The following is a 16,078-nucleotide window of genomic DNA, read 5'->3' as shown; positions in this document are numbered from 1 at the left end:
ATATAAGCAGAAGATGATAGAATAGAGTAATTATTTCCGCTAGAAAATGAGGATCCGGCATTATTTGTACAGTAACACAAAGTCATTATTTGGCTATGCCACTGTAATGAAACAATAAAGATCATACTTAATTTAAGTATCAATTCTGAAGAGACTTCTTACTCTCCCTCTACCATTTTAACTATTAAAGCAAATTTGAATTGCTAGTCTAGTCTCCCACTGTTTTTTAGCAAGTGGAGTGGGCAAAACCTCCCCTCCTCCCGTCTCTGTTTAAATGTAGACCTTTGGCATTCCAGAAATCTGACCTTGTTTGTAGGGAATGGCTCATTTTTCTATAATGTAATATGAAGCACTCTTGTGTTTTGATTCCATGAACTAGAGAGTTTAATGTTCCAGCTTGCCATGATAAGGATATGATCTGGTTAGAGATAGAAACACTAAAGGAAATTAGCTATTGTACTATTCTTTAACATATTGTTTGCCTAGCAGTTTCATTTAGAATCATTTGGAATAATCTTGGAGTACCTTTTTAAAGGATTGGGGGTTTTTTTCTTTTTCTTTTTTTTTTTCTTGTTTTTTTGGTTGTTGGCCTGGATAAAAAGTGGGGCTTTAAGATATTTCTCCTAAAATAAATGTGAGGCCGCCTCATTTATAGTCAGCATGCCTTGATTACTTGCAGACATGCTGGAAATTTACATGCGCTTTTCTCCATTATAAAACACTGATCTGTTCAGATCATTAGCTCCCTCATGACTAGAGTTTGGCAGCAAGCCAAGGCAGGCTAAATCTGTAGCTGTAAATCGTGAGTTGAAATAGCAGAAAGTGGATTTGTAACTTAAAAAGTGTAAACAGTTTGGAAAATGAAGTAATTTTAGAGTATGATTGATTGCCTTAAGATTGCACTTTAAATTAGCCCAGGGTCTCCACTGCAGATATATGTACTAACTGCTCATTATATATTTTCACTTTTCCTTGGAACAATAGCATTGTTGGTAGGCTTCGAAACAATGTATGTTTCTCCTGGAGTGACCTTTGAGGAAATGAATAGTTTTATTGTGTGTCCATTACTTTGCCTGGAACAACATTTTTGAGTTATTAATTTGCTGTGGTCTATAAATAAAGGAATCAAAATGCAAAACAGCTGTATTATGCTGCATATAGTTCATCAAACTTGTGTTTAAACATCACCATTTGAGATTTGTAATGCACTGTATAAATAATGTTTTTTCTCTTCTGAAAAAGAAGTAATGTTTTGCCTAGCCTGGAGATTGGTCCTGTAATCTCATAGAAGCAAAATTATTATTTTTAGCACAAACAATTAGTGAATGTTCTGAGGGACTGCTGCACTGCATTCCCTCTTTCAAGGACCCTGCTTCACTTAATTGTGTGTCCGTGGGCTATGGGGCTGTGGGCTGAAAGGGAAGGAGTCATTGAAGGGCGCATTCAGGAATGTGGAAAACGTTAGCTGGATGTGGAGTGTTAAAATTTTAGGGCATTGTCTGCCCAGCTCTGTCTGTGCTGGTCGAGGGCAGTTAAGTAGTGGGTGATGCAGCAGCCTGGTGATGGAAGAATGTAATGCCATGTAATATCTGGTGTCATGTGAGCTCTGGCTGTTTGCACATGGTGGCTGAACCATTGCTGCTCTTTCCCAAAGAGACACAAAACCTTGTTGTGATTGTTGTGTTCCATTGATAATGTTCCTGCCTACCCAGGATGCCTGAAGTCACAGAGATTTGTAGTGTGGAGCAACATCTCAGTGGAACTTTGTGGGTGTGGGCATGTAACTTACATGTATGTGCTGAGCATCTGTGTGCAGCCAGGACTGTGAGCTTTGACCATTTGAGAAATTAGGAATGTAAAGCTAATAAATTGCCATTAGTGGTGGTTATGAACCACAATAAATAGCTCTGACTGCTTGAATAGATTAAATAATAAAAACTCACACAATTTTGTATCAGTGTGTTTTTCATCTCTTTCTTTGTTCTAGATTTGGTATCTAGCATTCAGTAGATACATAACTCTGTTTTGTGGTTCTTCTGGAAGCTCCTTTCCCAGAGAAAATTCTTTCCCAGTGTTATTACCCCTCCTTGATCTTTCCTTTCTCCCTCCACGTTTGAAATGAAGATTTGCACTTGTGAAAGAGGTATGGCTGAGAGGTCTGAGCACAGGTCTGGGAGCCAGGACCTGCTGGGTGCTGAGCTCAGTGACTCATTCGGTGGCCTTAAGCAAGTCAGAACATCTCTGATGAGCTTATTTCATATGTAAAACAGGGGAAATAATACTTATCTGTCTACCTGCCTCATAGGAATGCCCTGAGGACTAATTAGCGTTCATTAAGTGCTTTGAAATAGGCAGCGCTATCTATTATTAGAGCAGGTTCCAGACTAGCAGATAGTGTGTTACGATTGTTTCTTACTTGGGAGCCTTCCTTTCTGCTGGGTGTGGGTCCACAGCCCATTGGGAACAGAGCTCAAGCTCTGGTGTTTCTGGAAGATCGGCAGGGCTCTGCCGAGCCCTTTCTGGGCAGGTCCGCTGGAGACTCGCTCTGAAAACTTGGAAAGAGAGTTTGCCTAGAGAAAAGAGTGGGAGGATACTTGCTTGTTCCCTTCAGCTCATAGGCATAACTTGTCCTGAAATCCTTTCTCACCCTGCCTCCACCTGAGGCCTTTTCCGATAATTCAGGTAGCACGGCTTCTCCTCTTTTCCAGGAATGTTTTCCTGGTCCTGCAGAAGAGGAAGAGAAATCCTGTATTAGTTCTCAGGAGGAGCGTGGGGCTGGGTTGGTATGTTCCCATCACAGGGAGCCCTTTCTCATTCCTCTTTCTTGAAGAGCAAATACTTACATTCTTTTCCTTCACTGGATAACAGACTCCTTTGCAAAGTCCTTAGAAGGCAAAATCTAATTTTGGGTATAGGATCCTAAACTCTGCAGGTGTGTGTCTGCTGAAGTCTGGGAGTCTTTTCATCATCATAACAAGGAGGGCTGTCATCTGACCGGCAGCTTCTTTTGTTCTCTGATGCATCTTCTCTCACCGTATACTTTTGTACCTCTCTTAGAGATGCCATAATAATCTAGTTCAAAGAACCCAGCCCTGTTCTCACTGAAGCCCACATGCCTGGTCTTTCTACCAGTGAGACTAGGACTTGGTCCAAATTACCTGGAGAGAAGCTTTATTTCTCTCCATTTGCTCCTCACGCGTCTCTCAGGCCGTGAGTAATTTGCAATGAGACGGGAAAGCCTGTGTGAAATTTTCCAAGGGAACTTTCTCTATTTTAATAATGTTAATGAAATTGCTTAACACTTCATCAGCTTTTTCAGCATATGTTGCTGGGATTTTGGTGCTTTCTGATTTTTCTTCAGTACCAGAAGGCCCTTACCTTAAAAATGTGACTAAGGGCTCATATGAGCATTTGAACCCACTGTTGAACCCCATTCCTGCAGAAACATTTTTGCACAGGTATCGGTAGACACCATTTTGAGGAGGTTCTCTGCCTTTTCTCTTGTGCCTGCAGGAGGGAGAAGGAGTCAGGAGCAATTGTCCCACAAGCTCTCACATGCCTACAACTAATTCTTTTTCCATCAAAATGAGGCTTTGCCCCAGGAATACCTAATTATACGACCTTGGTCACACAGGAAGGCCCTGGCATTGCTAAATTTCAGCACAGTTGCTTTGTCTTATACAGGATATCACTCAGATTTTGATCCTTGTATCCTAGACAAGGGTGTAAGTTAGCTCCCTTTTCTTTTAGACCTTTATACTATTACTCCCTTTCAGCTCCAGTCTACTTTGTTGTGATGCAGACTAGGATTAAATGAGCAACCACAGTTCTTATGAGCAACCACAGACTTACTCATATGCCTGTAACAGCTTTTAAGGCTACGTTAAAAGGCTACATGAGCAACAATTTGGGGGCTGTTTGGTGCAACCTAAGTTCAGTTAGGAGGTGAGGGTTTCCAAGGAGTTGGGAAGCATGGTACAGGGCAGTTGAGTCAGTGGCCTGGAGTTTGGCAATTCCTGTCTGGCCTTTCCTCATAGTCTTCATGTTAAGTGTGATCTCTTCACTGCAAAGGAGAGGAACCTGAGTAAGGTTCTTTTGGGGAGCAGGTATATGCTCCATTGGGATGAGATAGAGGACAGCAAATTCTTGAAAAAGTATATATGACACTAGCATTTTTGTAATTGCTCTTTTGTTAAAAAAGAAATGGCATCGTGTTTCTAATTCCAATTTTGTGCCACTCCTGGGTTTAAGCATTATTACACTGTGGATGATAACACGAGTTTATCTGTAAAATTCTTAAACTGTGGTTTTTGTTTCCCAGTTTGACTTCTTTTTCTCTTCTTGTCTTTGATTGGCTTCCAAAAAAGTTATTAACATGTTGCAAAACAAATACAAGGGGCCACTGAAGCTTATTAAAAATGGTTTCTTTTGTTCATATCTGGCAGTTGACAAATTGTGTTGTGCTCTATCTTATCTGCTCCCGTGTGAAAGGTTACATGAGAAAATGGCTGCAAATAAATTGCTATTGAATATTGTTGAAGACTAAGCATACAGCTTCTCTATTAAGGGCCTCTTTTAAAGCTCTCTATTCAGACTCCCCCCTGCATGTCTCTCTAACACTTGTCTGTTATATTATGTTTGGCACAGAAGGAAACATTAAACAGAAAAGCAACATCTGACTGTGGTGTTTCTAGACCCTATTATCCCTCTGTCAAATGTCCACATGAGCAGGGTACAATTTTTGTCTATATTGATGATGATTTTTGAAGGCTTTACAAACTGTCTTCATAGTGAAATGCTAGAAACAAATGAAATTGAAAAGCATATTTTTACAGCTTTGGAAATCTTACTTAAATCAGTGTAATGAGACGCACTCAGTAAAATGTAATTATTCTCACTTCTCCATGTGTCAAAGAAATCAGCAGTATGGTTAGGGAGGGGAGGGTTACAGTGAGCTTGTTATTTTTATACAGAGCCAGATACTGCTCATGTGTAGTAAATTGTAAATAGTAGATAATGCAGTTTTTATGTGTATTAAATACCCTGCCAGAATTAACAGGGTTGTTACTTCATTAAGGGTTTCAAAGAGGGCATAAACGTCAAAAGCAGGGCTTGAATGTTTAAATCACTGGACCATTTCCACCCTCCACCCCTTGTGTTGTGGCTCTGGGACCGGCAGCTTCTGCCGCTGCTATTTCGAGGAGGGCGCAGTTCCTCCGAATTTTCAGAATGATAATGAAAGAGCCCGTGTGAGACACCAAAATAAGGCTTTTGACTCATACTTCTGGGTGCAGTGGAAAATGAAGGCGGTTGATTCTGCCGCAAGGAAGAGGTGATGAATCAGTCCCTTATAAGTAGGGCTTGCGTTTCCTTGTCTGTCATTTATGTTTGAATGGTGTGCAGAGGTGAAAGAGAGAGGAGATGACAGAAGACCTGGTTAGTCTGATATTAAACCCAGTAACTCAGTTTAACTCTCAGCGACCTTCCACTTCTTTTCAGTTTTTCATGCCACACAAGTATGGATTTGTCATTGGCCTCTTCAGCACAGGAGACAGATAACAGACCATGAGAATAAAATTCATCGGTCCACAGAATATCTTGAGGTTCCATCCTGAGCACTGGGTTGGGGAGTCTGTTACATCTTTGAGCTCATTGTTCCAGTGGTTAATTATCACTGCTGTAAAAATGTGTGCCCCTCTCTTGCCAGGGGCTCTAGTTGCATGTTTCTCCACCAGAGTAGGGTTTTTCATTCTCCAGTATTTTCTCTCTACAGTGCCACACATCAGAAAGGGGGACCAAGACACATGATCATAGAAATAGTAATAATAATACAGAGGATGAGAAGGTGTTGGGGGGAAAGTTAGTGGATATGAGGATGTGACCCCCCCAACAGTGCTGTAGGGAATGTGTGACTTCAACCTCAGCTGTAGTACTTGTGTTCATAGCATAACCCCCATGCTCAAGTATTTGCAGGATCAGGTTTTATGTGTAAGTACTGGAGTGTAGTTCAGTGGTATGTTGGATGGTGTTCAGAGATTGCTGAAAACAGTGCATTAAATAGCACTTTGAATTGCAAAGTGCTGGTTCAGTTTTGTCTGTGAGAATGATAACACTTATTATCTGATTGTTCCCTGTGCAAATCTCACCTCAGGAAAAATTAAATTATGTTTGAATTCAGCTAAAGCAAAGTATATAATTATTTTCTTTCGTTATTAAAAGGGATTTTTACTGTTTGTTTGTTAAAACTGAAGCAGCTGCCATGTTAGAGCCTTAGATGATTTAAAAGCAAATACAGAGGTAGAGCCATTTACAGTACAATTGGCTTGTTTAATGTGATTTAATTCCTCTTGTTGGCTTCGTCATATTACCAAATTATGTTTTCAGCTCCCCTCCCCTTTTTAATTCTTTCTTCTTTTTGTTATCAGCAGAATTGAAGCTGCTTATCAGTAACCACGACAACCAGGATAAATACTTGTTTTAAAGCTGATGCACATTCAACCTGAATGGTCTGCATGACCCAGAACATTCAAGAGGACAGGCAGCATGTGCTCCCTTGTACAATCAATCTCCCCCTTCCCCCAATCTCCATCTGCTTTAGAAAGCTAATAGGGCAGTTTAGAAACCTTTTATATCAGAGTGGTTTTCTGTAGCCATCCATGGCTGTTTGGACATGGGCTGGCCCATGCTTGAGTCCTGAGGAGTAAGAGAAGGAAATTTTGGGAGGCAGGGAGGTGATTTCACAGCCACATCCGCAGTGTCAGCTTGCTTTTCTGGGGTTCCTCCAGCTGTTGTCACAGCAGTCACCTGCCTTGGGCACGAGGGTGAACTGCTTCCTTAAAAACCTTTCTGAAGGGGGAGATAATCCCGGCTGGGCAGCAGCTGCATAGAATGAAGGAGTCACTGGAAGTGTGTGAGACGGGTAAGATGGTTGTGGTAAGAGAGAAGCCTCAGCACAGAGCCACCTGATCCATGCCCCCCCATCTCTGGGGGAGGCAGGCAGGCTGGCTGGGGTGACCAGAGATAGTCACTTCCCTTTTGAGGAAATTTAGGGATCTCCCACTTACCCAGAAATTTCCCAACAAGAATTTCTGCCTGGCCTCTTTGCTCTCTCCCTTGCACTCTAAATTGCTTGATGCTGTAGAATAAATCCTTTAAGCTCTCTCTGTCTCAGTTTCTCTCTCTGTGTAATGGGGATAATAATTTTTACTCATCTCCATAAAGCAGTTTGAGGCCTGTGGATGGAAAGGTTATATAAAAGCTGGAAATGACGAGTGTCAGTCACTCTTCTTTTGAGTCTAGAAACACCTCATAAGGTTTATGAGGCACTTCCTAATGTGCAGAAGGATCCTGGGAGTGCAAGGTTGGAGCTGCAGTTATGAGGAGCTGAATATAGGATTAGGGTCTGAAAAGGATGTGGAATATCTGGTTGGAAACTTTTTCATATTAAACTTCTTTTGTCTTCTTCAAAAATTGGGTTTAGGATTTGAATTTCAAGTGATTTAGTGAGATAAATATTATAGAATATTTTATTATATGGACATACTGTCAGTCATTGCTCAAGATACTTGGATCTGTCCCCGTTAAGTAGGAGTAGAACAACTCTGATCCAAATAGCCGAGTGAAAAATATTTTTCAACCACGTGCTTTAAATAAGTATTAGATGTTGCTGTCTTTTTTTCTTTTTTTTTAATGACTGTATTACTGTTCAGTTGAACAGTAGTTTCAATCTCCAGTAGATTTGTAAGTATTCTCTTTCTTTCAAATGTTAAACTAAGCTTAGGAATTCTTTGAAAGGCTGATGCTCTGCTGGCACTGTGACAGAAAACAGAGGGCTGGGGAAGTGGCATGAAATTCTGAGAAATAGCTCTGTCTCCTTAAAAGGGGAGAAATATCTGACACATGCAGAAAGGCTGTACATTTTATTCTCACTATTGGCAGAAATGACTTTTGCCTTTTGATCAATTTAAAAGCAGAATCAGGCAGGCAAACGTCCATGTCAGAATTACAGGCAACTTGTTAACACCATCATTATCTGGTAAACATAAATGTAATCACTGTGTTTGTATCCTGCAACACATTGCCTTTGTTCTTGATTGCATTAGCATTCAAATAGAGGGGGGTTCTCAAAGCAAGGATGAGAGCATGAGTCCTGCCGACAAAGAGGTATCCCTGTTGTGTCAATAATTTACCCAAATTTATTTAAAACCAAAACCACAGATTTCCTGTCCCATCTCATGTGGCTAAATCATTACTTACTGTATTTGCATTTATCTGTGAGAGAAATACCATTCTTAGATTAATATTTTTAGGTCTTTTGATTAATTAGCCAGCTGAGGCACACTGAGTGTCTTTACTAGTGTGAATAAAGACCATGGGAATGAAAAAGCAGAGTGGATTGGAAGAGCTGTGTTTGAGAAATCTTTCCTAACCACTGGAGAGAGGGTGGATCGCTGTGCTAGAGCATGCCTTGTGACCATGATGAGCTACCTGAACTCCTCAGCCTTTGCTCCTAGTCCACAGCAGATTCCTGCTGTGGGGCGTGGATTCCTGCTGTGGTTCTTAGCCTTGTGTCTGTGCAAAGGATTCAGTGTGAGAAGTGGTCAGGCAGGAGCCAGGCATGATCCTCCCATGAAGGTTATTTCACTGGGAGAGCTGTCCTTGCCCTCTCAGGAATCCCCAGAGGTGCAGGTGATGACTGTCATTGCTGCTTGGCCACCTGCAGTTATCTTGGAAGTTTGGAGGGGTTTGGCAAGTTATAGCTGGACTATGATATGGGAAGGTGTTCTCATTGCATCACTCCTCTTAAAGATTCCTCTTAAAGATTTTGAGGTCATAAAGACCCAGTTTCTTATTCCTCTTTGTAGTTATTCCTCCATTGTTCTGCTGTTTCTGTTGCTTTTGGACCTTTTGATAGATTCAGGGTTTTTTGGTAGTTGTGTGATAAGTTCATTTCCATCTGCTGAAAACTGTGCTCTCTTTCTTTGGGTTTTTATTAGAACAGGCAGCTCTGATATATGTAGAGCCTGTCTGACCTGCAGATACTGGTTTTGAAGGGTGAGCTACACATCTTTGCTTCATCTACACTTGTGTTCTCATGCCTGTACTGCAGAAAGTCATTGCCAGAGTAGAACAAGAGAAGGAGAACTAGATGTTAACAGCTGGAGGGTGTTGGAAGGTGAGTGAACACACTGCCCTGCAATAGTCAGGAGACCACCTCCCATCACAGAGGTCAGAGCTGTGTTCATTCAGCACCTCACCAGTCCCTCAGACACCCAGGTGCATCCTTCATTACCTCTGTATCCACTGCATATTGATGATAATGGTCAAAGCTGTGCATAGAAGCAATGATAAGCTAATTGTGATATGTGAATCCTCAGGGAGACCCCCTTAGTAACAGAGGGTTATGAAAGAAGGCAGAGGAGCGAGGGCACTGTGTGGGAGAGGAGCCTGTGGACAGAACCCTGCAACTTCCTTCATTTTCTCTCTGTATTCCAGAGAGCTCCCTTGCTCAATTTGCTACCCACACACCAAAGCATTGTCCCATTTTATCTGGTTCCCCTGGTACTTCCATTGCTTATCTTACGAAGATCTGTGTCAACATTTATCAAAACAAATGGCAAGCCTGGGACCTTTTAAGTAGTTTTTTTAGTTAATAAAACCAATCTTCTACTTCTGTTATGTTAAAAGTACATTATCTTTTTATTACAAACTCTCTACCGCTCTGTCTGTTTTCCTTCTTGGCAATTTCATGACTGCTCCAGTTGATTGCTGTATGGAGAATTACAAAATCATTAAGGGTGGGGTTTTACCAGCTGACTTACAGTACAAGCCATTTCTCAAAATAACCACAACAGTGCAATACTGATGTGTAATTTACGTCACAGTATGTTTTTATGAAATAGTTTGTGGGTTATTCATTTAGATCTAGAACTGAATATCTCTTCTTTTGCTTTTTAATCAAGCCTGCTGCTTTTTTTTCTTTTAACTTTTTAATATTTTCCACTCTGAGGCTTGGCTTGCCTCCAACTTACCAGCTACATGGAAAAGGAAAAAATTGATTTTTTTTTCTTTTTTTTCCTTTGCCTGCAGTTTAACTGCAAGTGTTGTTTGCCCTTTGATGTATACATTTGTGTTAACTGCCTCAGAAGAAATGGTAGATGTGTGGTATAATATATTGTACAAAGGTAGAGCAGAAAATTGATAAGAGATGTAAAAGTTTGCAATCTCAAACCATACCAAGCAAGTGTTTCTGTTTAGCCTCCTGTGCTGGTACATTTCCTTTTTAAAAATTACTTTCTGTATAATGTCTTGTAATTAGAACAGGAAATCATTGAGTAACTGTAAGAAGAAAAACAGCACTTAAACTGGAAAAAAATTTACCTTCTGAGGAATTATATTTAGCTTTTTTTTCCCCTTTTTTTTTTCTTCCCTTCACATTACTGAGTTGTTAATGATAGTAACAGATGTACAGACCCTTATCTGTATCATTGTTCTGCTTGTGTTTTCACAGAGGGGAGGGGGGCATTGGCCCGAAAAAGTAATTTTCAGTAATGCAAAAAATGAATGGACAGAAAATGGGAAAAGCCTAATTACAAAAAATATTCTGTGTCACAACAGAGTAGCAATTAAATTGAAACTTCAATATAATTATCAATAACAATCGAGCCTGGAAGGGTGCCAGGCGTGTAAAGTTGGTACTCAGCCTTTATGTGGTTGCTAGGAGGACGGCAAAAAGTATAAAGCTTAGAGAAAGGAATGTCTAATGTAATAAAGTAACAGAAGGTAGCATAAATCATTGTGAGAGCAGTTCATATTGACATTATTTTACTTAAATTGGGTCGAAACTAGACGTTTAGTCTTACAAGAGGCACAAATTCATGTTTCTTCTGCAAGACTAACTGTGCTTTCTGGGAAGAAGTGGAGTGTGCTTTCATAGCACCAGCCTCATACATATTTGGAATCTTTTAAGCAAAAATCTTAAAATGTTTGTTTCTGTTGGCATCCAAATGCATTTGCACTAATACGATTAAAAGAACTAAAGGGCAAAATACTTGGCAGCTTTTTCAGTTGAGGTAATTAGGTACAGGAAGGAACATGCATAGTTTTTCCATCAAGCTCTATAAAATCCTGGTGTGAAGGTCTTTTTAAAGAGAAATAATGCTTACTGATGTTGAGGGTAGATTATGGCAGTTAGCAATAACATTATAGGCTGATGTTTCTGAAACAAGCAAACAAAAAGCATGTTACAGGGTTTTTTTTCTCTGCTCTCTCTGTAAGTAGTTCTGGCTCTAGATGGATTTGTTTGGAATTCGTCCTTTTAACAGGCTTTTTTTTTTTTTTTCTTTTAGGGCTTTTAATTGTCTTGCCTTACATATTAAAAATGGTTGTGCTGATTTGAAAAGTCAGTTCTTGCATAGATTCATTGTGTTTGGCATTTCATGCATCTCTTACTTACAAAGACAACTTGAAGAACATGTAATCCAACATAAATGCCAGGCTGTGCCAAATCCCAGCTCTCTTTACCCCTGACAAAGGGAACTGTTGGATTATATCTCTGCAGATATAGGCACTGCTTGGAAGGCAGGGGTGGAACTTTGCTTCCTAATTACAGTTTCTCTGTTTTCAGCCCTGAAATATAGAAATAAATGAAAAGTTGATGTTGGAGGAAGTTATTAAACCACACAATTATAAGCATAGGATTAGAGTAATTTCGGTTGAGCCTCACAAGCAGAATACTGTAGGTATTATCTTTTACCATGTTCTGTCTGTGGAATCTGAAATGAAACTCAGAAAATACAGCATCTTGGTTTCCTAATATCTCAATTGTATGTTTATAGAAGTCATGTTGTTTTTCTTAATTTTAATGGAATGTGATCTACATTTTGAGCTTCTCTTCTCCTAAGAGTAAACTCTTTCTGATCGTATTTCTGAAAAAGACTTGCAAAATTCATAAGTCCACCGTTAAATGGCACGTGTAAGATTTTGATAAAAGCAAATAATAGTTCGTCTTCGGGCTTGCATTTTATTAGGGATTGGTCTGCTTTGATTTCTCTTTTCTCATGTGGGCGTGGTTGAGGAAAAAAATCTTTGTTCCAGGAACACTGTGTTTGTCTTTCACTAAGCAAATTTTCAGTTTATTCAGCCTTTGTTCATTCTTTGATGTATCTATTGAACCTGGAATAAAAAAGGAAAGGCAACAAATGCATCTCAAAGTACTCATTGGAATTGCACAAGCATATATGAAAGTGATCCTGTAAAAATTACTTGGTTTTAATTTATGCCAGGGGGTTTGAGTTAAGTCGTCAGTTGTCAGGGGTACAAAGTTTGTGTAATTCTGCGCAGGGACTTGCAGCACATTTGTCTAGAAACTAATGGTTTACTACAAAGGCACGTGGGACATACATTTATATACACCCTGTTTAAAAAGCTGACCACATCCTGGCATGAGAAAAGTGCTGTCAGATCGACAGATTCAGCTCAGCACTATCTGCACAAAGGTATAAAGTAGTAATAACTGTCAGGCAGGCGTACGTGCAACTCTCGAAGGAGTTAAAGGACGGATCATGTGCTTCTTAATTCCTAGAACAGTTTTCCTGATCTGATTTTTAGAGTTTCCTAATAAAGAAGAGAGAGCCTTATTCCCAGGAGCAATTGGCTCAATCGTGCTGTTGTGTAGGCTTATGGGATACTTGTTGAAACAAAGAAAAGCATGACCACATCCTTGTTGGCCAAAAGAGGTTTTAGGGCCATCAATTTTATTTTCTTAGAAAATGCCAGTGCTGTTTACCAAAATGTATTACCCTTACTTCAGTTTTTTCTTTTTTTTTTCTTTTTAACACAAACAGTTTTATCTCCTCACCTATGTCAGGATAGTGGTGAGAGTTCTGAGTTTTTAAAAGTGATTGCTTTCAGGAGCTGTGCTAGTAAAGACAGTGCCTTGCAAGTCTGTCTGTCGTGTTGATTTTTTTTTCTACAGCATCGCATTCCTCTGCAGTGATGACATTCTAGGTGATATATCTGCTTCCAGAGACTTCTTAAAATTTAGCCTTTTATGTGTCAACATTTTCATTGCCTCACTTGAATCTAGATGAGTGGTGCCATCATATTTAGTTGGAGAGAACTGATCTGATTTTTCTTTCAATGTCTGAAGTGATTTTTACTTTAGGAGTAAGAATGATTTCAGTATCGGTAATGGGATTAAATAGTAGACCTTTTGTCTCTGGCAGAAGAAATAGCTGAGTTATTCAGTAATCAGAGTAGAACAGAAAATGTAGAGTGCTGTTGCTTTGTCCTCATTGGCATGCCTGGAAGGCCATGTTCAGTTAGGTACCTGAGGAGATAAATGAACATAAAAAGAAGTTATGTTGAGTACTGGCTGTATACCTGCAGATGAGTAATTTCTCATGTTTGTATCCCTAGTTGAGTTTTTTTTTTCCTCTTAGGTTTCCTTCTGGTTATATGATGACACTTGATTGTGTTATTTCAAAATCTGCCACCTTCATATGTGATATCATCTAAACCATGGAGGAATGGAAAGCTCTGAGGTCTAGATTGCTTTATATTTTGAGCCCAGCAGCGCAAGCTGTTTGAAAATTCATTTGCTTGTTGTGCTCTGTAGGAGTTTTATTTTAACTGCTGTATTTGCAGTTAATGTGAAAAAAGTTGCTTCCACCTCTTGGGGTTTAGCAACAGTGACCAGGTTGGGTCAGCCCACCTCCCTGGCCCAGAGGTCTTTGGTAGTTGCCAGTATCAGGGACTTCAAAGGAGAGGTAATAGCTGTATGCTCTGCATGTATATTATTGTTTTTAAAAGACGTTAACTGATGTAAACATGAGTGTAGTAAAGCTGTATGGGGAACTGAGTAAAAATTACAGATTATATTTCTATTGAAGCAGTCAAATTGGCAAAGTATGGAGAACACTTTGATTAAGGCCCTTGGCCAACTTCAGCAGAGCAGTGTTTTCTTGCTCATCCAGGTAGTCCTTGTGAGTAACTGTGGAAAAACTGAACAGAAAGGCAGAAAATAATCTGTTTTAATAAACTTTCTTTAAATTACTGGTTTTTAACCTTTCTTTCCAGACCCACTGTGCTATAAAAGTTGTGTCTTGAGAAAAGATGAACTTACTTCAGAAAATGGAGTTTTTCTGAAATACTTGAGGTACAGCTCTTGTTTTATATTTTTCTGATATACTAAGAGTATTTTTTTCTGTTCTTCCAGGTGAGGATGATGAAGATTCAAACCTTTTAATTCTCAGCTACCCCCAGTACTGTCGCTACCGTTCCATGTTAAAGCGCATCCAGGACAAGCCCTCGTCAATACTGACAGACCAGTTCGTTTTAGCCCTTGGAGGCATTGCAGTAACAAGCAAGAACCCCCAAATCTTCTATTGTCGGGATACATTTGATCATCCTACCCTAATAGAAAATGAAAGTATATGCGATGAGTTTGGTAAGTCCCATCACAGCTATTTTCTTTTTCTCACAAGACATTTTTCTTCTTTTAAGTATCCACTGATTTCCAAAGGGAAGATGTGATTCCTTTGAAGTGAACCATGATTTATGATAACCATATTTATGATTGAAATGATCAGTACCAAATATGCTCTTTCTTCTCTAAGACTGAAGGCTTTTGGCCACTGGTGATCTCAGTATTGCAACTTGAGTTCACAATCATAGATAATGTTATAGGGTGGAGTGTAGCACAGTGACTGGGTCTGAGTGGAGCAATACCTTGCCTGGGTTTGAAGTTCATCTACCTTAACCATTCACCTCTAGCCTGTCTTCCAGAAGCATTACAGTGTGTGTTAGTTTTTTGAAGTCATTGTTGGTGCAGTATGCTAAAAGATGCAAAACAGGAGGGAGTCCTGGCACACCCCATTGCTGTTAGAGAGCACTTGTCAGCTGTGCTCCCCAGACCCAGTAAGAGTGTCAGCTGTAGCTGGTGTGTTCCTGGTCATCCTGGAATGTGGCTTGTTCAACATGGGCTTTACCACTGCTAGGAGCTTGGTTTCATGAGTGCAGAGATACTTAGGGGAGGTGACCTCTTAATTCAAGAGGCATAGAGAATACTCTGCAGCTCTAAAGGAGTATGCAGCTCCTTACAGCTGGGGAAAAGGACTGCAAGATTTGACACTTGATAGCAACCAGGTAGTTTCACACAGGGTTTTTTTTGGTGTCAGATCATCCCAGCTATAGCAGGTGTGCTTTGAATACGTGGCAGAATGCATGTTGTGTAGACACCCAGTAATGGGTCCAGTGTCGTTTCTTTAGCACTGTACAGAATTAAGTTTTATGCCCCATATCACCAGATGGATGAGTTCTGTGGCTCATGCTGGCAAAGTCTGCATGGTGCTGAGTACACCTTTGCTTGTAAGACCCCCCCCCCCCCCCCATCTCTGCAAGGAAGCTCCTGTAGTCTCTTATAGAAAAAAAGTCTGTTGATGCCCTTAAACATTTAATAATGAGATTGAGAGGGAATGTTTCTGATGGGAGAGTCATCTGCCTGTTTTTCTGAACTGGAACACACTGGCTTTGAGCTTGGTGCCCAGCTCAGGCATTGTTGTGACAGCAGAAAAGCCCTGACTCATGTGATGGCATTGGGGTATTTTGTAAGGTAGTGCTGCTCTGCTGCTCTGCCACTCCATTCCCAAAAGGCAGAGGAGATCCCTCCTCACGTGGTGTTGTCACTGGAGCACATGACTGCTGAGAGTAGTTTTAGTTTTGTGCTGTCAAGATTTTTCAGAATCTGGCCCAAACTGTCAAGTCTGCTCACACTCACACAAAACATTGCAGGTTTTGAATGAACCATGAATAAAAGTGTTGGTTGCTCTTAGGGGATGGGGGTGGCGAAAAAAATGAATTAAATGCCCTGAAAGTTTGGTCCAATGACACAATAGTATCGTGTTGGTTTTTATTTACTCTGAGCTCAAGCTCAGAATATAAAGTTCAGTTGTAATTGACTCTCCTTTTTATGTGAGAAAGGTTATTTTAGGCTTGAAGGCGTTTGATGAGCCTACCATCTGCTTTCTGTGGAGTATTTTATTCAGGGTCATTCCTTGATTACAGGTTTGTTGAAATA

At 40.2% G+C, this 16,078-nt stretch overlaps 1 protein-coding gene across 3 annotated transcripts in view; it reads left to right on the top strand.

Annotated features, from left to right (window-relative positions):
* Positions 1-16,078, top strand: part of ARID5B (AT-rich interaction domain 5B) — a 115,145-nt gene that overhangs the window by 32,532 nt on the left and 66,535 nt on the right. For all 3 annotated transcript variants that reach the window (XM_036385577.2, XM_036385578.2, XM_036385575.2), the window contains one exon: positions 14,219-14,449. In XM_036385577.2, the coding sequence (XP_036241470.1) occupies positions 14,219-14,449 (231 nt within the window). The remainder of the gene's footprint in view (positions 1-14,218; positions 14,450-16,078) is intronic.

The sequence above is a fragment of the Molothrus ater genome, chromosome 8 (assembly GCF_012460135.2).
Source record: "Molothrus ater isolate BHLD 08-10-18 breed brown headed cowbird chromosome 8, BPBGC_Mater_1.1, whole genome shotgun sequence".
Taxonomy (NCBI): Eukaryota; Metazoa; Chordata; class Aves; order Passeriformes; family Icteridae; genus Molothrus; species Molothrus ater.
This window is presented reverse-complemented; position numbering and strand designations above follow the sequence as displayed.